Source organism: Genypterus blacodes, unplaced genomic scaffold (assembly GCF_046128005.1).
Source record: "Genypterus blacodes isolate CSIRO-AG114 ecotype Tasmania unplaced genomic scaffold, CSIRO-AGI_Gbla_v1 ptg000099l_1, whole genome shotgun sequence".
Classification (NCBI taxonomy): Eukaryota; Metazoa; Chordata; class Actinopteri; order Ophidiiformes; family Ophidiidae; genus Genypterus; species Genypterus blacodes.
In genome coordinates this window covers 1,131,536-1,158,043 of record NW_027466903.1, presented here as the reverse complement: position 1 = coordinate 1,158,043, position 26,508 = coordinate 1,131,536, and the positions used below count along the sequence as shown (strand labels likewise).

Here is a 26,508-nt window from a genome sequence, read left to right as displayed (position 1 = left end):
AGAAGAAATGAGTGTGAGCCTTGATACTAAACAGCTGCACTAATGTGTGGCAGAAGCAGCAGATAACTGGAGATGTCATGTCGTGTGGCACAATCGGCTGACTCCTTTGCAGTAAAGGTCTGAAGATGAGTGTTGACAGCGAGGTCGCCGCCAAGGTCATCACAAACTCTTCACTGTCCATCTCACGCCGGAAGGAATCCTGAGCACCGCCCTCCAGATACGCAGCAGCATCCCCTTCAACTGTTACTATCTTAGTTTTCCTTTTATAAACGTGTGCGGATAGCAAACACCCACCTTATCCATCACCAAAGATTGAAACTAGACAAGAGGAGGTTATTGGTTATCAACATGTATTTTGCACATTTGAACACATTACAAATGACACTTCATCTTACACTGTGGTATTAACAGGTGCTAACAGAAACGTACAGAAAAGTAATCATCAAAAGTGTGTAAATGTCAAAAAGTAACCTTCTCAGACTGTATTTCCAAACAGGTTCTTTAATAAATAGCGCCGACTGAGCTGAATTTAAAAATATCAGTGAGCTCTTTGAGGCAAATATGTAAGACAATTTGACACCTGAAGGGCAAATATCATTTTGCTTGCTGCGGCATATGATCACCATTTGTAAACGCGACAGCAGGACACCGCAGATGAGGTACTGAGCCCGTTCATAATCACACCTCATCGTTCAGTTCCTGTACAAACACCAGTGCTGACGGGAACAGCGGATTGTTTGATTGAAAGACAAACTGACAAATGCGAATGTGGCCAAGCAAAAGAAAGAAGAAGAAGGAGAAAAAAAAAAAAGATTCCAATGACGAGTCACTTTCTTTTACGTTTGAAATGTTTGGACAAACGTCGGAGCATTTGATACCGTACATTATTTCTTCGTTTTTAACTAAATGGCAGATAAAAGAAAGCACTCCCCCCCCCACCACACACACAGATCTGTCCATACACCTCGAGTAAACGCTCCTCATAAGCACACACAAGCACAGACCTTGAAGTCCCTGGAGAGACCTACTACACACACTCTGGGGCTATCTGCTCAGCCCTCCTGCAACGCCCGGCACGTCTCCTCCCCTCCCCTCCTCCGAGGCCGCAGCGAGTGGCGATGGGTCTCCGTTCTTTACATTATCAAAGTGACGGCCAGTCGGAGTTCCCGTTGTGCTTCTTGGATCGCATTGTCTGTGCCTTGGTTTGCATTTCCCAGTCCTGCCATGTGCGTTCGACCTTTGAGGCTGCTACTGTAGGAAGAGTATACTGAAAGCCATGACGACGCAGCAGCAGGCCACCCAGGGACTCTTCCTCTCACCTGAGGACAAGACAGACAGAAGGTGTTCACTCATATCACAACCTCAGGGTCACACTAATACCAGAAGAGACAGAACAGCCACAAACACCTCTTACCTATTCTGGCACATTTCCAGAAAATTCCCAGAAGCCTAAAACACAGAGAATCAAACAATTACAGGAGGAAGACACAAACTTCAGCGTATTCAGTCCTTGTGTGTAAAAATAAATGATCCTTTTACTCTCTACATATTATAATCTTCACTTCGCTGCTTGGCTGTGAGTTTTTAACATATTAGTATTATTAAGAGCCCACAGGCACAGATATTACATGTTGATATGCCCTGAACCGGCCTGAGATTGTCAATCAGGGCGTTCTAGCTCAGCTCATTACCTGCTGAGGAGTGACTGAGATTTGAATGAATTTAAATTTGATATCAAGGAGTTTTCATAGTGTTATTGCTATTTTATCTCAATTTGAAAAATGCTTATCCTACACTTGTTTTCAGGAAATGCTTTAGATTATTTGAAGGCATTAATGGTTCCATTAATTAAGAGACCTTTGCCTCAGACCATGTGGCACCAAATCAACAATAATAATAATAAACTCAGTAATAACAAATAAGCTCACGCCTTCGTCTACACATCGCACGGGGAAAACATGAAATCACCCCGTCTGCCACTCCAGGTCTGCAGCATCTGTCTGAGGAAGACGTCCCTCTCCGCCCCAAATGCCTGCATTGGTGCATTGGGGTGTGTGTGTGTGTGTGTGTGTGTGTGTGTGTGTGTGTGTGTGTGTGTGTGTGTGTGACTGTTTTTGGGCGGCGTCCCGCTTATTAGAGGTGAATCATAAAGTCTGTACATCCAAGAATAATAATGATCTAACTGTAATGAAGGTGCATCATCGGTGCAACTTTATTTGGAGGAGCTTCTTACAATGGCTGAAAACACAAGTTACCAATAACGATACTGAAATTGAAATAGACTCCCATGTGTGCCGTGTGTGTGTGATCGTACCCAGTCTTATTCCTGTCCATCATTTTGGGAGCCAGACCTCGGAGGTAGGCACACGTACAGATCAACAGAAGAATCACTGTCAGCAGTGACTGGAAGTTGAAAATGGCCGACTGTGACGTGAAAGACAAGAAAGTGAAACATTTAGGTCAGCAATGTAGGACCTGAAGTGGATCTGGGGCAGGTATATAACTTGTGGAGCATAGAGTTGTTCATTCAGATATTGTGACAGCAAAACAGTTGATTGTGCTTTTAATTTCTGTAAAACAAACAAACAAGCAGACACTCACATTAAAACTGAATATTAGAGGGTGCAGCTAATGATTCCTTTCATTGTGAAGAAATCTATTGGTAGTTTATGTTAAGTTATCAATCAAATGTTTGTGACGGGTTGTGACAGATAATGGTGCAATATCTTTTTAACTTACCCCGGTGAATTGTGAACTATCATAACTTTACCTGGTATATAAAAACAACTATTAGTGATCAAAAGCATTACATATTTATTTATTTTGTTTCTGTTTCCTTTACAGCACAGGGCCACGGTAACAGCTGAATGATTAGTCGATGTAACAGTGTTACTTCAATGTACGTTTAGTAAAATCGTATAATAAAGTTACATGGGTTAAATCTTCAAGTTGTATTTCAACACACACACACAGGCGCACACACTCCCTGTGGACCCGCTGTGCAGCTACGTGGCAAGTTAGAAAACTCGAGTGGCTCTTGTAAGTGTTTGATAGCCATAGTTACATCCGATATAAGAACGTAAGAGGGTTTTTGCTCGCTGCGGTGATTGAATGGCGGAACGTCGTCTTCAGAGTTGAGATAAGACACGTATCGTTATACCAGAGTAGGCTAATGTTATCATTTAGCAAATGCTAGCTGGAAAGCTTCGGATGAACGTCCTCTCTGTGTACCAAATGACGACTGGTGCCGTGTAACCGGACATGTGTAAGGCGTTGAATGAGCGATAGAGCGAACACATTACTGCATCGGTTAACGGGTAGAAACACTCTTACCATTTTTTGTTGATAGTCAAAGCCACATCACACTTCTTCCTCCCTGGAACTTACGTAACGTAACGAGGACATTTTACGTAATGTAACAACGCACTGTACGTAGCACACGCTGTTCGCTGATTGGCTGTGCACATAAGCTGAACTAGCCATCACGGTTGTTGCGTTCAGTGCCCCTCGCATGCTCCCGTCTCCTATCAGATATTTAAGAATAACGTTTGTCTATGTCATACCAAGCTGCACAATTACATCTGAACATAGATAAACGTGATACATACATGATATATGATGATACTCGGTAAATTTAATTCCACCAATCCAAAAATCTAGGTACCTACGACTTTCTTTCTCGTTTATGCACGCAACTCGGGAATACGACATTTCCGACAGTACTTGAAGACAGGAACTATACGCGAGTCATTGATGCTAGAACAGCGACAGCCACAGTGATTTATGCTGCACTTCACAAGTTAATACGCTTAGTTTGCAACACTCTGTGGTATATGCTTCATTTAGTGTTTTTACCCAATCCTAAAATATAACTGCTTATCAACTAGTTGACAATTTAGCCTCACAAATGTAGCATCAGCCACAATAATATTCAAGCAGCGTGGATTCACCGCAGCACGTCCGAGCCACTGAGGAAATACCTGCACCCAACATAATACTTAAATATTAATGAGCTGCACTGGAACAGGTAAACACATAAAACTGGCTTTAAACGTCACAGTTCTTACAATGTATATATATTGTTGATGAATAAGTTGTAGTACTATTAAAAAGTGATATTAAACGCCTCAGCTGTGGAAATAAGAGGAAATCAATGTCATTCAAAGCTAAATGATACTTTGTGCTGCACGATAGTTTCCTCTTAAAATATTAAAATGTGCTGATTCATGGATTAACCCACAAAGGTGATGAAATATTTCATTCTGTAAAGCCTTTAGGCAGACAGGTAGGTGGGGTACTTAAGTGTCACGACCCTGACCCAAGCGGTGTTGAGACGTAAATCAGTTCGTTGCCACACTTGCCTATTTGTTCTTTTGTCAGGATCGCGTTGTCAGCTAGTTTGTACTTGTAGACAAATCTTTAGACATTCTTTAACCTTTAGGCCTTTGTTTTATTGCAGTACAACATATAACACGCTCTGTTTGTTGAATGACGTGATTTAGCTGTAAAGAGTAATGAAGAGCGACGACGTGACGCAGCCACAATAACAGTGGCCAAAGATAGTTGGTGTTTTCCGCTCGAGACAATAACACTTGCATTGGAGAAAGCATGAAGGGAAAGTCCAGTGAGAGGACTGGTGTAATTGTCAAGGCCCATTAAAGAGATAGTTAACTACCTGTGCCTCTTACTCTGTATGAGCTCCTCATTGAAGTCACAGTGAAGATAATTACAGGCTCCCCATGACTGCTCTGTCTTAAAAAATGCCTCATTTGCCAAGTACTTCCTCCACACACAGTTATTTATTTTTGTTTCCATGCTGGGAAAATGACAATGAAATGGTTGAGCCAAAAAAGAAAAAAAATTACAAAGCGAGTTAAGAAAATTATAGAAAGGCTGCTTTGGTTGATGATTTAAGGTTCTTGGTGACTGTCGCTGTAAATCTAGCCGCCGAACAGAAGCTTACAGAAAGAATCTGGCGTTGGCTTTGAAGGTCCAGCACGCTGTTCCATTCCTGACAGACAGCACTGTTTATTTAATTGGCATGTCCTTCTGTCAAATTACCACAAGGTCATCCTCCCTGCACAACAGATGTTACAGTAACTAATGAGTAGCTGGGCTTACTTTATGAGGTTAAAGTTGAACCCTTAAGCTCCCTCCTCTTACTCAGCTCCCTGGTCCTACCACACCTTACCTCCCTCCTTGCAGCACAGAGGGTCAACTTTCAATCAATGTGTGTTCTAGCATGTGTGTGTGTGCGCATCTCTGCGCATTTGTGCATGTGTGCGTTAGTGCACATATGGGTCCGTCTGTGTCACATCTCAGCTCCATCTCTCATTTAGAATCACCTTGACCACCTGCTCTGTATGCCCGTGTAGAAGGGCATACGATGGAGGAATACAAAAACCCTTAGGTCACGTCATGACTTACAGCACGCTGTCCAAAGGGGCTCATTTTCATTTTTCTCAAACATGTCCAACTTGGCAAACTGCCAATTTAGCTGTTCTTTTCCCTCCATCTCTACACGCTTTACCCTGTAGTTAAGCAGGGAAGATATCCAACTCACCTCTCGCTTCACGTGCAAGCAATAATCACACGTTCTGGCCTGGACGTCCGTAATCAAGTAAAAGTTTCTCAAGCTCTTTGAGGGGAAAAATCACGTGAGGCCAGTAAACTAGAGGGACAGTTTAGACATGATTTAAATCAACCTTTCTTGTAATTGATCTTTTGACCGTGATCGTTTTCTGGCAGTGCACTGAACTTAAACTGCAGCAGTGAATCGGGTGTCCTGGAGACGTACTCTGAGAACTCGGTGACTTACAAAATCTGCAATAAGCTGATCACTAAACTCAGGAAAATCATTGAAAGCGAGCTTTGATTTATCTGGCTATAAAGTTGGCCAAAGTCATTTTAAGAGCATGAAGATTTATATCATATCATTAACTTCACCTGCAGTCTATAAAGGCCATGGATGAGTTTGCATCTCCTTCATTCAGGCATCAACATGATCTAAAGTTACACCTGAATAGAAGAGCAGATTAGATTTTCAAAGGTCCTTGAATGGGTTTGTGATTCTCAAGTCACTAAAATAAGTTTCTTAGTAAATTGAAACCTGAAAATAACAATTGCAGTTGCAGAATCCCCCTTTGTTCTTTGTCTGCGTCGTCAATGAGGTTTTGGAATTTGGAACATCAAAAAAATGACTGATCGATCCTTTAAGTTGGTCAGACTTGCTCAATTATTGAGCTAATGTTTCAATAGTGAAAACTGAGCTTGTATTATGGAATCATATTCAATCTCACTGCAACAAACCAGTGGTCTATTATGTAATACTTTCCCTCTCTTATTCAGCATTTATTTTGCTTGGTGTTGCTCTGGGACATTCCATTGCCAAGATGTGTTAATCACTGTGGTGTATCCACTGAGTCAGAGAAACCCCAACTGACAAAAGACTCACAAACACACAATGACTTTTTATTACCAAATCTAAACAATGAAACAAGTCACTACTAGATTAAGCTTTCCTTACAACAGCAAAGGCCAAGATGTCAACCATGGGAGAGCTGAGAGGAGTTCAAAATCCTCCAAGCTATCCTGGACACGATTCATGTGGGCTTATTTAAAAGTTGACTGAACCCATCATCATAATTATTGAGTTCCTCTCTACAACTCTTTGATTTCCTGCCTGTTGATTGTCTGCAGGTCTGACGGCCATAAGAGAGACATGAGTGGTACGGCCCGACAGATCGCTTTGGCCAGTGATCCAGGTACGCCCTACTTCCTGCGAGTGGACTGGGCGAGAGACCTTGGTGCAGGTTTCACCCTCGCTCTCACCGATGGCAGCTCAGCGTGGATAGGAGAAGGTAGGCGCTGCAGACGTGCACACAGCTGCAAAGCAAATGAGCAGATGCGTGCATGTTGGTACACAGGTCAGTCATTAGTGGCTCAAACTGTAAAAAAAAAAAATGAATACGCATTTGTCGTTATGTTCACAATTGTAGGCTTATGTGTAGAGCCAGAACTCTACCCGCCAATCATCAACCTGTCCATGCTATGCAGGCACCTGGCCGAAAGTCGTCTCATAATAATGTGACCATTGGTTCTTTACCCTGAGGGACAGCAATGACCTTGTTCCATCGTTCCTCTTTCCGTCTCTGCCGCAGCTCCCAGGTGTTTAAAGTAGATTAAGTTCTACAAGGCTCGTCTTTGTATATGCAAGTCAGGGTTGTGTGCGTGGTTGCATATGCACAACTACACCTTCTCTGGGAGGACACCTGGAACATAACCGCTCCTTAGTTTTCTATTGCTGTCCATCTGTAGAGTTGACAGGCAGGGATGGGGTTGTGACAGCTATGTGCAGGCTTGTGTGTCTGCTGCCTTTCTGTGTTTGATGTGTTAATTGGGACCCTCAACCGTGAGCGAGCAGCTGTGCAACAGCTGATGACATTCCCCCCTTCAAATCCGCTTTCACATGGGTTCATGCATCACTACATAATTCATGTTTTGGTTTTATGGTTTTGCAGTTTGCTGTCCTACAGGTCACAGGAGATACAGTACACATGTGTATGCTTGTGGCTCATTTGCCAGATGCCCTCAACGTCCCGGGTTTGACATCATTCTAGGCCCTTTGGTTTCGCTGATTTTCTTTCTATTTGAAACAAAGCAGAGCTGCTTGATTCCCTTAAAAGATAACACAATGTTTAAGAAACACCATTCTCTCCAGTTTCAGAAGACGAGGTGACCAGGGAAGCGAATGACGTGGGAGTGTCGAGAGAGAGATATGTCGAAGATCTTCATCGAGCACTAATGGGAGGTGAAGAAGGACGAGGAGGAGGAAAGAGAGAACGTGTGGAAGACAAGGAGGTGCATTCTTTCCACCTCACTCCAGATCACCGCCGTCTCTCTTATCAGAAGATCTGCAAAGACATCTCGGTGAGCTGGGACACATACAGCACAGTAACAAAGTCATTAACTGAATCATCCAGTTAGGGCGCAGTTGTTTGAACGCCACCGTTAGAAAGCCGTCAGACTCAGTTATGTTGGACCAGTAAATAGTTTGCCTCTACTCAACAGCATAACGCACTTCCTCCTCATCACTTTTCCCCTAGGATAAATTCATCTAACGACATACAACAAAATAGAAAGGAAGTCTTGTTTTTTTTACAGGGGCTGTTAAAAAGATAAGGTTTACAGTGTCTCCACATCACTGCAGAATTGGAAAGGCTTGGCTGCCTTCAGGCCATTGTTTGGAAAGCAACAGATAGGAATCATTCAGCGAGACGGTGGGCTTATGGCAACAATTTGTATGGTTTTAGGCAGAAAGCAACTATCAGTAAGTCAGATATTCATAGAGACGTGTCATGGATGCTGTGCTGAGGCAGTTGCTGCACATTGATGTTTGATGGAGTACAGGTCATGGAGCTGTCAGAGGATTTGGGTGTATTTCTTCCAGTCGGTGGGAGGATTCTATTGCCTGGAGGGAGCAGGTCACTTGGGATCCTGGGACTCTTATGTAGGTAGAGGAGTCCAGAGGCAGTAGGCCAGGGGTTAGGAACACTGCAAAGGCAGTAAAACCCTTATTTATGGAGCGGGTCGTCCACATCCAGCAATGTTAAACAACAGTTGATGAGAGCCTTTTTTCCTTTCCTATCCTAACGCCCCCTGGGTTTCTTTCCCTGTGTGTGTGTGTGTGTGTGTGTGTGTGTGTGTGTGTGTGTGTGTGTGTGTGTGTCAAAGTGTGTGTCTTGAACATAAGCACACATACTGTTGGTTTTACAAGAAGATAACTAAAATCAACCTTACTTGGTAATAAGGTTGGTGTATTTGAACTATGTATACTTAAACTGACAATGATCAAATGCAGTTAGATCCAATAGCAAGAATGGTCCAGTGTCTTTCTCTGTCTGTGTGTCAGGGACACGCATTGATACACGCAATGGATTTCTCATTTTCATCATGAATGCACGATTAAATAAAAAATAACAGCCTGGGCTAATCTAAGCATCTTTAATGGACAAGTATTGGCTTTAAATTTTAATTGACTTCTGGTTCATTAATTATTGTAACTCATTGTGCTCTGGACTTTACTCCATTACACAAACTTTGCACACAAGTGTGAGCAAGTGAACAAGGTCAAATAAACCAAACCAAACCGAACTAAACCTTGTGATAGATTGTCATAGTTTGGAATTGGAATTGGAAAAGATGTTAGATCGCAGTCAAAAATCACGCCAGATTTTGTTTTGACTTGTCTCTTTTTACTTAGAGTTTATAGGTCTAATATCACATTTTGCTCAACACAAGTTCAACCATAGAAATGCTGATGTTTGTAGGCTTTTTGAATTTGTAGTTATATTTCAGTTACACTGGTTCATGTCTTTTATGGTTTATTTTGTGATTTAGATGAATTTACTTAATTACATATAACAGATTTATGCTGATGCCTTCATCATTGTGACTGTACTTGTGAATGCAGAGCACACACATGCTTGTAAGGCCGTAATCACTGCTCTGGAGTGTGTGTGGCAATAACAAATCCAAGAATCAAGAGGGGCTATTTTGCATTAGGTGCAAATTACCACCCTTGTCCAACACCTGCTTCTTTTCTTCACTCTTTCCTCGCCTTGCTTGCACAGAGATGTTGAAGAGCGGGACATATTTTCCCAGCCAGATAATTTGAGGGTGCAGAAATGACTAAAAATGAGGCAAGTTTCCTTTGGGCGTAGAAGAAAGCAGGGGGGAGACAAAACAGGTGGTGAACTTAACCTGACGTTAATGCTTTATGAATATGACCTTAGAAGTTGTAATGATGAATGTAATTTGGGGTTTTGTTGTCAAATGACCTTGGAGCAGGTGTTTCACATGACTTAGTCAGACATTAACTCCTCCTTAATGTCTGTTTAAGTAGTTATCCATCATTGGAGGAAAGAAATCTCCAGGTACTGACTCAAACTCAGTAGATACAGAAAGTAACATAAAGGTGAAGTTGTATGTGCTCTGATGGTCTCTAAAGCATTTATGCCACCTTTTTAACATTCTGTTCCAAGATGAGGACGTCGGTGTTACCAAAGAAGTATTAAAGTATTAAAGGGTTTGCGTAAGTTGGTAGTTTCTTGACTGTAGTCTCTTTGTGATTTGTTAGTCTAGCATCTCTTACTTTACAAATTGACTTGGTTTTCTGGATTGGAATATTTGACTTATTGCATCCTGCTTTGTAAATTCTGTAGTCGATGATGTCGTTATAAGATGTGGCAGTATGCTTAGTAAGTGAGTGAGCATGAGGTTCTCCCCAAGCTTACTGCTGAGGCTTGTGGAGATTCTTCTCATCTCTTCTGTGTGTGTGTGTGTGTGTGTGTGTGTGTGTGTGTGTGTGTGTGTGTGTGTGTGTGTGTGTGTGTGTGTGTGTGTCTCTACATGAGCATCTTGTGCAGTGGGGCTTTAACCCCAGTCACCTTTAGCTGAGAAGATCTGAAGCTGTTCTTTAGAGATTGAAGTGAAACATGCATGCGTGAATGTTGAACGTGTTTCAATCAAAAAACAGGATTTACCACATTCCCTCAACGTTACGTCCTAGATTCTGTGAAATGCTCTGAAATAAGAAGAGCTTTGCTTGTGATCAGACTGCATTTTATATGTTTAGGTTCATCTGTGTCATGCAGTGGAGAGTGATTTGTGTTATTCCTGCTTTGTCTCATACTGTGATGAAGTTGTTACGTTCCCTTTAGCCACTATCATTAAAGCGCAGTGGTGAGACTATCTGGTCTCTCCTTGATCTGCTCCTGCTTGTAATTGTCATTGGCTTTATAAACAGGTTTTTCTCTTTTTCATTGTCAGCTGTAAAATGTCGCCGTCTTACTCATGTCTCTGTAACCTTGTGGTTCTGATGATAGAACAAACAGTTACAAATCCAGCTGCTGATGAGGATATTAGCAGCTTTTGGATTCTTGTATTACTTAAATCTTCTGTGTATTATCACCTTGTTTTCTCTTGAAGACACATTCAAAAAAAGTCCACAATTTACAGTCTTGGATATGCTGTTGTGTTGTGATAAACAACGTAATGGTCTCACAAATGTTTGACCAATTATCCATTGGCTTCCTGTCAGGTTGTAAGAAGTGTCACTGAGTTATATTATGCTTACATCAGAGCAGCTTGCATCCCTTTTGAAACCACAGCATTCTGGGTGGATGAATGTCACATTGTTACATGTTTGTCAACAGTGACAGCATTCATTTATTTCAGCCAAATCATCTTCATATTGGTGTGTGTGCGTGTGTGTGTGTGTGTGTGTGTGTGTGTGTGTGTGTGTGTGTGTGTGTGTGTGTGTGTGTGTGTGTGTGTGTGTGTGTGTGTGTGTGTGTGTGTGTGTGTGTGTGTGTGTGTGTGCGTGTGTGTGTGTGTGAGAGAGAGAGAGTGTGAGTGTGTGAGAGAGAGAGAGTTTGTGAGTTTGTGAGTGTGTCTGATGGGCAGAAAGATAGAAAGATAGGAAATAATAACAATTTGCAGTTTGCCCTGATTCACTCTGTCAAGCATATTGTGCGTTGTTGACACATCTGTTTCCCCTGGTGGTGTATGGCATCTTTACAGTCCTTAACTGCATGTAATTCACAGTACTAATAAGCAGTAAGAACCAGTAAAAAAAAAACCCAGTAAGGCTGGGAAACACACAGTCCATATGTTTTAAAATAAGATAAAGAATTGTTATGTTTCTGGTTTTACAAAACAGGAACACACACACAGAAGACCTATATGCTGTGTTTGTTTATTTCTTTGTGTGTTCTTCACTTCTGCAAGGTTAGTTAACAGTGAAAACTGTCTGTCACCAAATTGAAGTGAGACTGAAATCCGGATCTAACTTCTGACCTCACTACAGTGAAGACTACACCATCTAATGAGCAGCATTACTGCTTGTACATTTTGACTAACTTTTAACTATTGAACTTTCAGTCATAGAGTCAAAGTTCCGTTGTGTCTGGATTCCTTGGGTCTATTGGGCCCACTAATGCCCAACTCCTCCTGAAATGTTGTGTCACTTGTCACAAAATTTGACATGTAGAAGGTCTGGACCAAGCCGGATCCAAATTTTATTTTTGATTTATTATATTCCTTACCATTTTCATGTAAATGCCTGACAAATTTCAGTGGGTGCCACTCATTCTTCAAAAAGTGCCAGTAACAACAACCAAATTTGATAAACATATAGACTCACCACTTATGCAAAAATTATGAGAAGAGACATCATTTGACCTCGTGGTGGCGCTAAAACAACATCAGTTAATTTTTGGGGGAGATGCCACAGTTTCTTTCTACGTTAATGCGTATGTAAATAAAACCATTCACTCCATCCAAGACAAAGGCTTAAGTTAAGGTCGTTTAAGGTAAATCCAGTGTTTTCTCCTCTGCCTGCTCTTGTGCCTGATGTTTATGGGAACATTCACGTTATCAGGGAAGGACTAGCTGCTGTTGCCCCTGACTTCCTGTCTTTTTATCTGGCCCGACGCCTCTGCACTGCGGACAAGCGAGCTGATGGGACTAAACCTCTACTTGATGCCCACACTTGTTAGACTGAGCTCACTGCCCATCCTTGAACACTGTCTCGTTGTCATCGTGCACACGCCTATACAGAGCTCGCCCACTCGCTTCCTTGTTTCCTTAGACACAATAGTCATTTTGAAGGAGAAAAATAAGCTGTTTGACCGCTGTTTTTTAAGGATTTAGCGCGGCTTTAGATGAGATATGTGGAAGCTTTTTTATTGATGATTGAAATGGGAGGTATTTTGTGCCTCCCCATGGGAATGCAGGGTGGCTTTTGGACAGCGTCAGGCAGTTTGATAAGGAACACTGTGAGTTCTGTGCCCACAATGTGTTTTGGTATGGTTTTCGCTGGGGTTGTGTTCTTTTGGCTTTGTCTTCCACGCCCACGTCCCCCCTTTCTCCATGGGTTTGACCTTATGGTCTGGCTAGCTGTCTGTAGACACACACAAACAAACGATGAGACCACACACACACACCGCCTTGTTGTTATGTGACGCTAACATATTCTGAAGACAGTATTTTAGCCTACATGAGCATTATCTGCTAAATCTGAGATTGGTTGGTTAGATATGAAGTCATGTTTTTGAACATCTGTAAGAATAAATGAATCTTCCTAATCTCACAAAAACCTCAGCGTTATTGTCCTTTCCTCTCCGTAATTTTTTGTTGTTTTGTTTTGAATATAAATGTCGGCTATTAGCTCACTAGATGCCAAAACACAATAGATTTACTTCATTTTTTAATTGATTTATTTCAGTTACACAATGGAAATATGTGGCAGTGGGTTTCTGGATAGTCAAGCTGTCGTCTGGCTTCCCACACTTTGGCTCCAGCGTGCAGACTGACCTTCAGCGTTTATCTCTGTGTGGAAGGAGCATGAGAAAGGAACTAGTCCGTTTAGTTTCCATTGCCGACTTTTATTGATTGATTCTTCTATGACTTAACATTACTGGCTCTTTCTGGGAAGTTTTCTGGTCACGGTTTCTGGGATTCCAATTGACTGTCAAGAAATAAGGAAGTGGAAACTGAAGCATTGCAAACCTCATCACAGGTTCTGATATTTACATCTGCTGAGTATGGATGTCTGCTTTTATTTTTAGGTGATCAATCTGTCTGTGTCCCACGCAGCAGTGGCTAAAGAGGCCTGAAGTCCTCAGGCATGGACAATCTTTTCAATTTGAAATCTGCTTCACTTGATCAGATATTTGCTCTGTAAACGCAAGAAAAACATCTCTGAATATACTAAAACAATGAGCCGATGAATATTCTGCATTTTTTTGTCAAGTGTTTTTATTTAGTCATTCACTTGTGTAGCCTAATTTCAACTTAGTTATTTAAATCAAAGCAAATGTCAGTAGGTTTATATGCGCCTTTAAACTTGATGAAACCATATTATATTTTAGAATATTATACATTATATTTAAGCAATAATTGTGTTTTTGCAATTGCAGTGTGGACATGTAAAAGTAATGAGTGTGATTAACTCTATATATGGACGGAATGAGGCCTCCATTTGAGGAAGTGTGTGTGTGTGTGTGTGTGTGTGTGTGTGTGGAGGTGTCTTACCTTAAATCAATTTACAATCACATAACCTAGTTTTGTCTCTAAGAATAAGCACACTTTGATTTATGCTGACTTTAATTGCATTGTGCTGTATTCATGACTTTGGAAATGTATTGGAAGATGTATTGCCTTCAGAGTATAACTTTAACTTTTGAATGGAAACAGATTGATTTAGATGCCTGGCGTCTTCGTATCCTGATCACAAAGACAGAACAAGTTTAACATGGAGATTAGGTCTGTAAGATTTATGGCATCACCCGTGTACAGTCGGCGAGTTTAACAAATCCCCAGTCATTACTGTGGAGCGGGACTTTGACTTATGATAACATAAATGTAGGCCAGGAGGGTTTACATTATTCCTTGCTTTGTGGAAATGTTAGTGTGCTCAGCCCTCACATTATCCTTTCTCACATGGCTGATTTACTACTAAACGTCTCTCTACTGGAAGTGCAGCTGAAATTCAGGCACAGGTAAGAGGAGGTGTGAGAGGCGTGAGAGGAGAGGATGGGAGGGAGGTTGGAGCTGAACATCAAAGCCTTCAGAGGTAATGTTCATTGCAGCTTGTGTAACTTTGCAAACTGAATGTAGGCAGCAATGTGTATATGATTAAATATCTCCAGAGTCCAATTTCATGATCAGTGCTAACCATGCTAACCTAACTCTAGTCTGTTTTTGATAAGTGGTGACGACAGAATCACAGCTGTGTCAATGTTTCTGTGAAGCGCAGTGTCATACAAACTCCCTCTACGTCTCACAGAGGAGCCTGCACTGGATCACTGTGACATCCTTTTTTTGCTCTAGATGTTTATGAGGATCCTGGGTGGTCTCCTTGATGTGTCTGTCCCATTAGAATGAATTGAGTGGAATCACAGGTTTCCTTGTTGTGATCAGATGAGTTGTATTGCTTTTGGGACTCTTGACAGTGCAGTATTTCATCGTCACATGTTTGCAGTTTGTGTTAAGAGTTAACCTCCAGAATTGTCTTTGTAGATTGATCCAGAATAGTTATTGTGTGCAGTCCTATCCTAATCGTTTTTGTAAAACTAAAGGGCCATTCATTAGATTAATTCCCTCCACCAAGGCAGAACAAGCCTAGACATGCCAATGCTTGCCGTTACATCTAACAACCCAAGCATAGGTTTTGATTTGTAGTATTTCATTGTTTCATCTTAATTCAGCTAAACAATGACAGCAAAGTGAGGTACAAACCACAACAAATTGTAATCGGATGATATTGATCTAAAGAGAAAGGAATTATTTTATGAAGGGTATTTCTTCACCAGTGTCAAGCAGAAATGATTCAGTTATAAAGGGAGAGACAGAGAGAGAGAGAGAGAGAGAGACAGAGAGAGAGAGAGACAGAGAGAGAGAGAGACAGAGAGAGAGAGAGAGGGAGAGACAAGAATTGCTGCTGCGAAGACTAGCAAGGGATGAGACGAAGGATCGAGACAGAAGGGGAGGCTGGGGACCGATGGGAAGTGAATGTTCACTCATCGTAACATGTCGATGGTTCTCCAGCTGAGGGGAAAACAGCTGTGTGGCCTGCCAGGACAGCGTCAGCCCTGGACAAAAATGACAAGTATTTTATGAGAGCTTTTGAAGATGTGGGCTTTATTACAGTGGGTCTGCGACCTCGACACAGCCCAGTGAAGATTTAGCACCTCATCACCTTCTGGTTTCCTTGTGTGTGTGTGTGTGTGTGTGTGTGTGTGTGTGTGTGTGTGTGTGTGTGTGTGTGTGTGTGTGTGTGTGTGTGGAGGGGGGCGGGGCTGACTAGGTATTTCCAAGGCAACAAGAAAACAAAATATGATAAATCTGTTAATTATTAAAGCTGTGATGAGCACAGATTTACACACAGTGAGGCTGCTGTGACTGGAATGTCAATACTTAGTTCTGTGTTCCTAAGTGGTGTTTCTAAAATGTGACAGATCTTAGATATTAGAAAATGTCAGTGTTTTTGTCAGTATCCTGTTGTGATGCTTCAGCCCTGCCGTCTGCCTCAGTACTGCGATGTTAACCAAATGAGGAATGTTTGATTACATCTGAAGCCTGCCTGTGATTCCACTGAGCCACTGACAGCAGAAAGTATGAGGCAGGAGCCTGTGAGCTCACATTCACAGGCTTATGGTGAGCACTGAATTCATCCTGTATCTCTCCCAGACAAACACAACACTTCATCATCTTTAAAAGCTTCCCACTTCAAAGAGGATGATGTAATGGTTCCTTGCACCTTGATATTGGAAGGTTTCTTTTGAGATGCAAGTGATGTGCAAATACTCATTTATTCCACCGCTGACTAACGCAGCACTGTAGAGAAATATCTGAATGGTCAGATTTCTGTATTTTGTGTATCCTCATGTGCTCTCGTTCACTAGGATACACATAGTGTCAGCACAAATGCGATAACACACTTTGTTCAGCGGCAAAGTGCTGCAAATGCGTCTCTCCAGCTGGTGGCGGTAATGTGCCAAAAGCGTAGTAGCGATAATAAAAAAATAGAGAAGTAGAGAGCAGCAAGCTTATTATAAAACCATATAATTTACCTTTTCAAAGGCTTTCCAAATGTTGAATGAAGTAGAAAGTGTGTTTGGCGTGTTGGGCCGTATGGATACACACATTTCACTCTTTGTACAGCCTGAGAGGGGGTCCTGGGTCTGCCTGAATGTCTAGTTCACACGGGACATGGTCAGGGAGGAACCAACGGTCTTACAAAGTGCTTAGAAACATCTTGTGGCAAGCTTTCAATGTTGAGGAGCAATATGGCTCAGTGTTCAGGTTCTCCCAGCGTTGAGCTTATTGCCTTGTCACAACAAGTAAAGCCACACATCTTTTATAGAAATCTTTATTGCCTTAATCATGACACTGAAAACGAATCCCAGCATCTCCTTCCCCTCGCTTGACATCTTATCCTTCCTTCCTCAGATACACTTGGGCTCTGCGGAGCTTCAGCCAGCTCCAGAACCCCTGCAGCTGAACCGGGAGATTATTGGCCAATCCCTAAAGCGCCGGACAGAGCTGGAGTCTGAAAACCAGCGGCTACTGGAAGCGAACCAGAGACTCAAACGAGAGCACCAGCGAATACTCAGAGAGTAAGCATAAGGTGGAAAGTGAGCTTGTGTTTTGGGCTTTATGATTTCAATACGTGTATAAATGAATGTGTGGTGGAAAATAAGTGATGAAAAGGGAAATACTTTCCTCACAACACAATGTTCAGCACTGTTGTTTACGTGTTGTATATTGTGTTGTTTACGTACAACGCCTCTTTCCTTTCCTCCTCCCAATCCCGGCTGTTTGTCCTCAGCACTCAGCCACTATGACATCATCACTGGTCGCCCATTTGAGAGCACTGAGGGTTCCACCCAAGGTTGCGAACTGCGCTTGTGATTTCTTGGAACTTACTTCAAATGATTCCCTTCTATGTCTTTCATTTTCTGATTCAGCATTGTGAGTGATTATTTGCTGGGTCATTCCTTGGCTAATTGATGGATTGTTGTCAGTAGGAGACAGAAGAAGAGCCTTGTGTCTTGTGTCTGAACTGGGTGGAGTCACCAGCCACAAGGACAGACAAATAAGTAATGTCTGCTTTTAAGATATGTTTTTGTTTGTGTAGTGCGTATGTGTTCAATCAAACAGTTGACCAGAGAAATAATCAAGTTTATTAAATCATCCATTGAATGAATCTTTTTTATGTCAAAATGACAAAAAATTCTGCCTTCTGCTTCTCAAGTGTGAGGTTTTGTTATTCACTCCTCGTAAATTGAATCCTTGGTTACATGTGTTCTCATGCGTCCCTTTGGGCTCTGGAAATGTGACACTTGGGACTGAACAATTCTTCAACAGATGGAAGGGTTGATTCATAACGAAAACTTTTATTTCTTGGATCCCTGAAATACACATTTTGGTGTGTGTGTTTGTCTCACCAGGCTGGAGCAGCATGTTCAGGATAAGGAGCTGATGGAGAGGGAGCTCTACTTACGATTCGTCATGGTGTTGAACGAGAAGAAGGCCAAGATCAGAGGCCTAGAGGACTCTGTCCGGCAGCTCCAAGAGACCAAAGACCAAAGTCCAGGGTCAGCAGACTGCTTATGTGGAACCTTGATGTATAGAGAGAAAGGATCAAATTAACTATCGTACTGGGGCAATTCTGTTCACATCATTGGACACATGATTTACTAAATATACAAGTTATTCTGTACTTTATTCCCTGAAAAACCACAAAGTCATAGGGTTGCTAAAGTGGCTTCATCTAGTTCAAACTAATCATATTAAAACATTAGAAAACTTACATCATCACCACAGCCTATTTCTGAAATGAATCTCTCAAATCTCATTGTTTGTGTCATGTCTCATTGTAAGTTAAGGTTAGGGTTAGGCTCCACAGTAACCTATAACTATGTTACTGTGGGTTTGTGCATTTTATCAATTTTGCTAGAATGTAGGAAAAATTTTAATATTTTAGGTTGTTATTCCCCTTTTTGTTGGGCATGCAGATGTTGATTCAAAGGCAGGCAGCACAGAAGTGTCAAATCTGTGTGTGTTGGCTGCACGTCTGGCATCTGCAGAGTGTCGACGATGGCTAATTTCCTTTTTTACAAGCCTATTTTATATCTTCCATCATTGCAAATGTATGATGGAACATTTTACTCATAATTACTGCGTGTGTCTGGCTGTGCTACTGTCCCGTCTGGCTAGTTATACAAAACACTGCAACACTGAGTGTTGACAAAAGGCTTTGCCAGGAGTAAAGTGAGATACTGCCTTTAATTGTGCAGTTGAATTTCTCTCCTTTTCACACTGCTTTGTACAATGTTTTTTCTTCATACAATACTTTCTCCTCCAGCCTAACACCTTTGTCATTCCCTTCAGTGGCAGTGATGCAACTCTAGAGGAAGATGGCAGCCAGGATAGAAAGGAGGAAGATACGGCTAAGAGCATCCGTCCATCGCAGGAGGCAACCATTCTCATCACGGGTGGGTGTAACGTGTTTGTGAGAACAAAAAAGAGTCTATTGTTATTATTTGGGAAAAATGCTCTGTATAAACAACAAATAAATAACTGAATTCCTGAATTCCTATGGAATCAGGTTGCATTTGGGTTTCACAAACAAAACCTGATATGATAGAAAAGAAAATATTCCTTTTCTGTGATATTTAGTTCTACATCATGGACTTTCATGAGTCAGAATAGAATAACAGAGGCGTTTCTCCAGGGATGGGGCCGGGCCTGGCCAACGCACTCCATAACATGATGAAACCTGGCCTAGCTCTAATGCAAGTCAACGGTGACAAGGGAAGCTGTTGGTGGACTGTCATGCGCATGTCAACACAACACTATCCAATGACGCACACATCAGCCAAAGTGGGTAAAATAACATAAGGAGACTTAATGTTATTATAAGGCAAAGGGGCAAAAGGACAAACTTAACTCAAAAAAGCCCTGATCATCTTATCAATGTTGATGTGGCCAGTGCACCTTGCAGACAGAGAGCATCATGAACACCCCATTGGAGTCTTGTCTCTAATCATCTGATGGATGTAAGTCCAAAGGTTTTAGCCTTGGCTCAGTCTCTACATTTATTAGCAGCTCCTTGTTTTATTTGTTTTTCTGCTGTTTCACGCAGGGTGGGTAGGCACCACTTCCTACGGTTTTATATGGCGGAGGTGAGAGCCAAGAGACTCCTGTGCATTCTGAGTAACCCCAATACTGAGCTAAAAGCTTCTAAATACTGCGTAGAGCTACAGAATGGGTCTGGCAGCAATAGGTTTAAGATCACTCAAATTTGAAAGATCACTGAATGACTCTTGAAACCTCAGAAGAGACTTTTCAAACCTTTTGAATGATGCTGTAACTAAAATATAGCGAAACTCTATTAACATGTTGTACCCGTCTACTCTTCTTCCATTGCTTGATGTAAGAACTTACGCCTCCTGCTATATCTCAGTGGAGCAGGGTGTGTTACCCTTGAAAAGTATTAAACGTAGCCAATTTTTCACAAATTCCCGTTACTTATTGTGATGTCATAGGTCACGGCGTGACTCAGGAACGATTTAGACTTTCCACTAAATCTCAAGCTGATTTTTACAGTCCAATAAACTTGACAGTTGAAAATCAATGCATTATGGAAGTAACATAAACTTAAAAGTGCACACAAACAGCGAATATGGCCTGGGGTCGGTAACTTCTGGGAAATCCACTCTGTGAGTCATAAATCCACCCAACAAAGTCCGCTGTGATTGTTTCAACACGGCCGCCATGAGGTGGTCTTCCCCTTCCTGCATCATGGAGACCAGGCGTGATGTCGCATGTGCTGATTCATCGCCCCCCCCCCCCTGTATTACTGTGCTGCAATTTGTTGGGGTTACCACACCGCCTGATCTCTCAATGCCCCATTTGTGTTCAGACGCACAATCAAGCCCCCCCAGTTCAGTTGCAAAACACTTTGATTTTGTAGTTGCATCAGCAGGCTCTGTTATTTTATGCCTCTTCCTGCCCTCTCTCCTCCTTTGTCACTCTTTCTCTCGCCCATAGACTCAAAAAACACACACACACCCCTCTGTGCTCTCTCCATGTTGGCTTCAGTGGAGTCTAATGAGGGTTGTAGATTATGCTCAGTATGGGTCTTGGCCTGAGCACATTTGTTGCAGTCCAGAAAGCCTTTTTACATTCAGCCTTCTTGTGTTTTCAGCCTTTCACCCAGTGGTGTGTGTTTACACTGTATTTACACAATCTGTAGGACAGCACAGGACAACTTATACACAAACGGAGAGGCCCATTGGTCAGTTTGTCCTGCTGATATTCTTGAGATGCTGTGCGTTTCAACTCCATGGGTGTGTCCCCAAATGTGTGTGTGTGTGTGTGTGTGTGTGTGTGTGTGTGTCTCTCTCTCTCTCTCTCTCTCTCTCTCTCTCTCTCTCTCTCTCTCTCTCTCTCTCTCTCTCTCTCTCTCTCTCTCTCTCTCTCTCTCATACTATTTACACTAATTCATCCGTCCAACAAATCAGTCTGGGCGTTTCCCTCTTGGCCATAAGCAGCGGGGTGGAAAGGGGCCATATTTTCTTGTTGATGACTGTTAAATTATGCTAATGGATGCTTAATGCATTGTTTTCCCTGGTTATTTATATTGTGCCGTCATAGTTGTGTAACTCAGCAACAAATTAATTCCCAGCCACCTAGTTCATTGGAACCTAAACAAACAAGCCCTGACAATGACTGTTTGTCTGTAAGTCTGTAAGTATCATTTTATATCAACCTAATGTGTTTGAATAAGAAATTAATCTCAGGCTCCTTAGTCCCAGATCAGAAACTGCTTGCACTTAAAAATAGGATGCAGATATCCTAAAAAGGATACAGAATGGTCGAGTTGTATCGGACCATGGTAGGTGACATCATTCTTCGATGACTTACTTGACCCCGGGTAACCCCTGTGCCTTAGGCTGTGTTTTCATTTTCCTGGGGCCTGATAAGAGAACATAATGATAGAGCACAACTCCAGACAAAAAACGAAAAAGAAAACCCTCTCACTCTTTGACCTTTTCCCTCCGGGTTTAGCATCTGATAGTGACAACACGAGAAGCACATCTGTCACAGAGAGGTGACTGCAGATAAAAGAGGTAGAGATTGAAGGAGAAGATGTTAGCTATTGTAGAAGGAAGAGAGGCAGATGGAGCGACGGAGAGGGTGCCAGAGCTCACAACAGAAAAGGAGTCATGGAAAAATTGTGCAAAGGCCTTCTGTTTGACAGCGGCGCCAAACTGCAAACTCTGTTCATTCGTTTTACTGCAGTAACTTTCAAAGTTTTGCCTCATCAATTCAGCCTTCTCATTAGGTTGATCTTTTCATCTGAATTGGCTAGCAGCAGTGTTAAGGGGCAAACAGGTGTGTTTTTGTATCTGTCTCTATATAAATGATTGTATTGAAGTGTGACCGGGCTTGTGCTTTGGAATGCCAGATCTGTGTGTGTGATAAAGGGAACAGGACATGGAGAGTGTCTGAGGGTAGCAAAGGTTATCTGAGGAAACATTCCCCTCAACTTCCACAAGTTTGCGGCAAATGACACTGATCTTAACACAGTTAAACTCAAAACATCACCAAGGTGGGATAGAATTGGGTTTTGGTAATGATTTAGCTGATTTAAAGTAGGACATGTAGATAAATGATGTCACAGTCAAACACAGTACACACACAGCATCACAAGGTGTTTTGTCATTGTATTTTCATATGCAGGTCGGAATCTGGAGTGTATGGGCCTCCCAACAGACAACAGTGTTTCCGATGATGAAGAGGTGCAGCCAAGACAGAAGCGGCGCATTCGTCCTGCTCAGAGTTCAGAATCTCCTGAGGAAGAGTCAAGTGGCAGGTTGGTTCCATAACCACACATGTCACACCACCTTGTTTGGTAACATCATTATTTCTTATACTTTGGTTCTCCTCACTTAAGTTTTCATGATCATAAAGTGTTCCATGTGTCCCATCTAGCCCCATGTTTTTTTAAATAAATAATCTTTCTTTGTAAAGCATCATTCCTACAATGAATGTAGCTCAAAGTGCTACAATGGAGAGGGAGAGAGGTTCTTTATACTGAGGTCCAGGAAATAGATTAATAGACTAAAACTAATGTAAGACTTAGTGAAATGTATGTTATTAGTTGTTTCCTATACATTCACTGAGCTCATCTCCGTGTTTTTGGAACATTCTTCTATTTATTGAGTCTTTAGTCACATGTTTTTGGGATAGGTCCACAGTAACTGATGCATTGTTCCCCAGTGAGTTCCTGCTACCTCCCTCCCCCCTGCAGCCATTGATGAATGATCATTTTGTCTTTGCTGCTTTCACAACTAACCCACACACACACGCAGATGGATCAGACGTGTGTGCCACTTGCGCAAAATACAGACCTCCTCACATCCCACCATCTCAGCTGCCTTTTCTTTTCATATTTATGTAGTTGTTTCTCTTCATCTCAGTGTATTGATGACTCGTAATTAGGGACATTACTCATTATGGACAAAGTCCTGCCTTTGGCTTTGACCACAGCTTTTGCCTTAGATGTGGCACCGAGCCCCAGATGCCAGTAAATTCTGCCCACTTCTCTGCCTACTTATGTGTCTATTAACAGAATTGACTTCTAAAAACAAACAATATTGTATTACTTTTAGATTGTCATTGCTGTTGGTCTCTTCTGAATATCAGACTCATGCATGCATGAATGGGTCTTGGTGTCTCTCCACATGAAGCTGAATGTTTTCTCACACTGAATCACTATGACTACCAAGCAAAAGCCTAAAAAACACTCTTTCTCTTGCTTACTTCGCAATGAGATGCATTCCCCTTCTGACTATACACAATTTGATGTGTGTAAGAGAGAAAACCCAAATTTGTCGTAGTCAACACTTGTTTTACATCTAAAAACATAATGATGTCCACCCACAGCTCACTTTTGGGTGTTGGCTGGCAAATAAGCGACATAGAAAATTACAGCAGTGTACAGTGCAGCCTAGTCCAGCTGAGAAACAGCAGCCATGGCTCACGAGCTCCCACTGAACATGCATCATATTGTACCCTTGCCTTTGCAGTCCAGCTTGTTACCATCTGTTGTTCTCCTTGGTTTTTCCCTTTCAAACAAATAACATCCTCCTTGCTCCTGGGGCAAAATGCATGTGGTGTAATTCAGCGGTGTTATGTCATTATACTACTGTATTTCCTAAAGTACAACTCAAGATTGAGGGGTAAAATATTAAATTCAACCTTCCCGTTTCTATTTTGCCAGATCCTCTTCTCTTCCCCCCTGTCTTTATGCCTTTTCTTTGTTTCCTCTTTTCACTCCACCCTCTTATTTTAATGGACAGATGATATCCACAACTCATCATGAGCATGATTAAAGCCCTAGATCGAACGCTGCATGTATACATACAGACTTTGTTTCCTATCCAGCAAAGTGGCAAGTTACATTTGGCCAATCAGCCCTCAACTCAGTACACACAACCAAACCGGGAACAACCAAGCAACGGCGTCCTGAGGTGTCCCCACATTTGAGCCAGATCTTGGCCCAGTTTGTGAAAGCAATTTTCAGAAAGCCAGAGGAGGTTGCCACCATCTGGTTTGCTTTAGCTGTGACAATTACCTGCCACAAGTCTCATGAGAGACTTTCTGCATGTTTGCCTCTCATCTTGAATAAATAAAAAAGCCAATCAAATGACACCATCTTTTCCCAAACGCTCCACACTAAGTGCTCTGATCAGCGCTGCAGTAAGGACGTGGCTCAGATGCGTTAGCAGTCATGTGATATCAGAGGAACGACGTCATCCGGGGCTTCCTTTGTTAACTAATGTCGACTGTGCTGATGAAGAAGATGGTGGAGAATCTGGACCAGGAGTATGGAAGCAATTTCTCAAGAGGTCGACTTCGCCCTGAACAAACTTTGGCTGCTGGTACTCCTGGACTAAGCTCTGTGTGAGACCAGAGAAAGAGTAACAACTACTGCGGGACAACAGGCTACACCCATAAGAGAGGGTGTCACCAGCAACGAACCGTAGCTCCTTTGTTGCTGCTTATTCATCATGTCTTGCTGATGTTTTCCTCACGCTCTTCAATATGTAAATAAACTATACGCCACCTCTTTCATTTCCACTTTCTAGATTAGTATTCCCCCATTCTCATTTTCTTCTGCTCTTTTACACGCCGATGTTCTGTGGCCCAAACTACCACGGGGGTGTTTTGTAGAAGGTTAATAGGATTATGTTGTCTCTCACTGTCTTCAACTCCTCACCTCTGTCTTTACCTCTGCTGTCAGCTTTAGGTCCTGAGGTCATCACAATGTATCTTCGCACTGACGGTAATGAACCTGTCATGACCTGTTGGACTAAGAAAAAGGTCTTCATCGGATCATTCTACTTTTGACTCCTGGGCCCTCCTGCTGCGCTTTATGAATTTGATGATACCTACACATTTGCTGAGGACCACAGGTGGCCGCCAAGATAATCCCACAACACGAGCTGGCTAGTCTCGTAATCCCCAAAGGAATGTCACACTCTTATCCTATCTATCCCATCAATAATGCATGGGTTAAAGGGAAGTTCAGATCAGTATCAGTACAGACAAGTCTGTGACAGCGTTGGATGGATGAGAGGACGGTGCCGTCGTCAAATGAATATTTTGGACATTTTCAACTCCAAGATCTAAACTGAGGATCTTGCAAACTATCTGAAGGGATTTGTAAATATTGCCATATTTTCCAACATCTTTGTGCACATTAATTTAATATATTATTTTGATTTTACATTCCAATGATTCCAATTGTTATTTTTCTGAAAAATATACATAAATGTGGCAATTCTTGATGCAAAGTTTGAACATGCTAAGTACTGTAAATGTGTTTAAAATAAACATTTTACATTGCAATACTTTTGCTTTTTTCAACATTAATTTTGCATTGGTCTAAAATACAAATATCAGCAACAGCCTTTACATTATGTTCAGTTGAAAGCTTACTATGACTTTTTGCGACTGTCTACCTTTTTATGGGTGATTTTACGACCAAACAGCAGACAATCTTAAAGTGAATGTGACTTAACCACACAGGCCACACAGCTGAAAGGGTTAACACTATTAGTGAGCGAGCGATGACGGCTGGAATTAAACATTGGGCTGCTTGCTTATCATCGTCCTTCACTTACAGCGCACACCTGTAGATCTCCCTCTGCCCAGGGAAATGACAGGCGTGTTCCTGCCGGGCTCTCTTTTCCTGCCGCAGACCTGCAGAGAGACAGAGCCGTCTTTGTTGTCGGGCTGTGCTGTGGTCTCACTGCTGACCACTTTACACTGTAATGTCTGAAACATCTAAGTCAGAAACTGAAAATGACAATTTATTTGCTGAACGCTTTCATCAAATATCCTGGTGTGAGTAATTTTAGCAGCTAACTCATCTTGGAGTGAGTCAGGTGGACAGAATGCTCTGGGTTGGTTTGGATGCTGCTGAATGACCTCAGGTTCACTCCACCTATCTGAACAAACCATTTGAGTTATGAACTGAATTAAAATGAACTACATTAGTTCCTCCTCCATGCAGTTCTCCTACATTACCATGTCTCTCGATTTTGTTTTTCCCTACCTCATAAATTCAGTTGGTTTTCTTGGCTCACTAGCGTCGGACTGCATTAGCTCTTATTCCTTTGGCTTACAGGAGGCAGTACAGCTGTTTGCAGGGGGGTGGCACACACATGGAAGTAACCCAGAGGGCAGGCTGTTCAAAGCTGAATGAATATATTTCAGGGAAATGCTAAATCTGGCAGTAAGCCTTCCAGCTGGACCACTTTAAATCAAATCTGTACGCATACCTGCCGACAATTACATACCTAATGTATACTCACACATATTTAATCATGAATTCTGGCACAGACACACTTGACATACCAGTAT

The 26,508-nt window shown here is 42.0% G+C and overlaps 2 protein-coding genes across 3 annotated transcripts; one reads left to right on the top strand and one right to left on the bottom strand.

Moving 5' to 3' along the window:
- Nucleotides 1–333: 333 nt before the first annotated feature.
- tmem167a (transmembrane protein 167A) lies at nucleotides 334–3,430 on the bottom strand. Its single transcript, XM_076159774.1, has 4 exons — nucleotides 3,334–3,430; nucleotides 2,315–2,424; nucleotides 1,415–1,449; nucleotides 334–1,319 (listed from the first exon to the last, which is right to left on the bottom strand). The coding sequence occupies exons 1-4, from the start codon at nucleotides 3,334–3,336 to the stop codon at nucleotides 1,249–1,251; spliced, it is 219 nt and encodes a 72-aa protein (XP_076015889.1). The 5' UTR covers nucleotides 3,337–3,430; the 3' UTR covers nucleotides 334–1,248.
- LOC143008152 (DNA repair protein XRCC4-like) lies at nucleotides 2,992–25,460 on the top strand. 2 transcript variants are annotated; one of them, XM_076159773.1, is made up of 8 exons: nucleotides 2,992–3,039; nucleotides 6,700–6,860; nucleotides 7,721–7,929; nucleotides 17,017–17,183; nucleotides 18,018–18,164; nucleotides 18,961–19,064; nucleotides 22,318–22,450; nucleotides 24,884–25,460. In XM_076159773.1, the coding sequence occupies exons 2-8, from the start codon at nucleotides 6,722–6,724 to the stop codon at nucleotides 24,894–24,896; spliced, it is 912 nt and encodes a 303-aa protein (XP_076015888.1). In that variant the 5' UTR covers nucleotides 2,992–3,039; nucleotides 6,700–6,721; the 3' UTR covers nucleotides 24,897–25,460. The 2 variants fall into 2 exon arrangements, with proteins under 2 accessions (XP_076015888.1, XP_076015887.1); XM_076159772.1 differs by lacking the exon at nucleotides 2,992–3,039 and adding an exon at nucleotides 3,729–4,027.
- The last annotated feature ends 1,048 nt before the right edge of the window (nucleotides 25,461–26,508 follow it).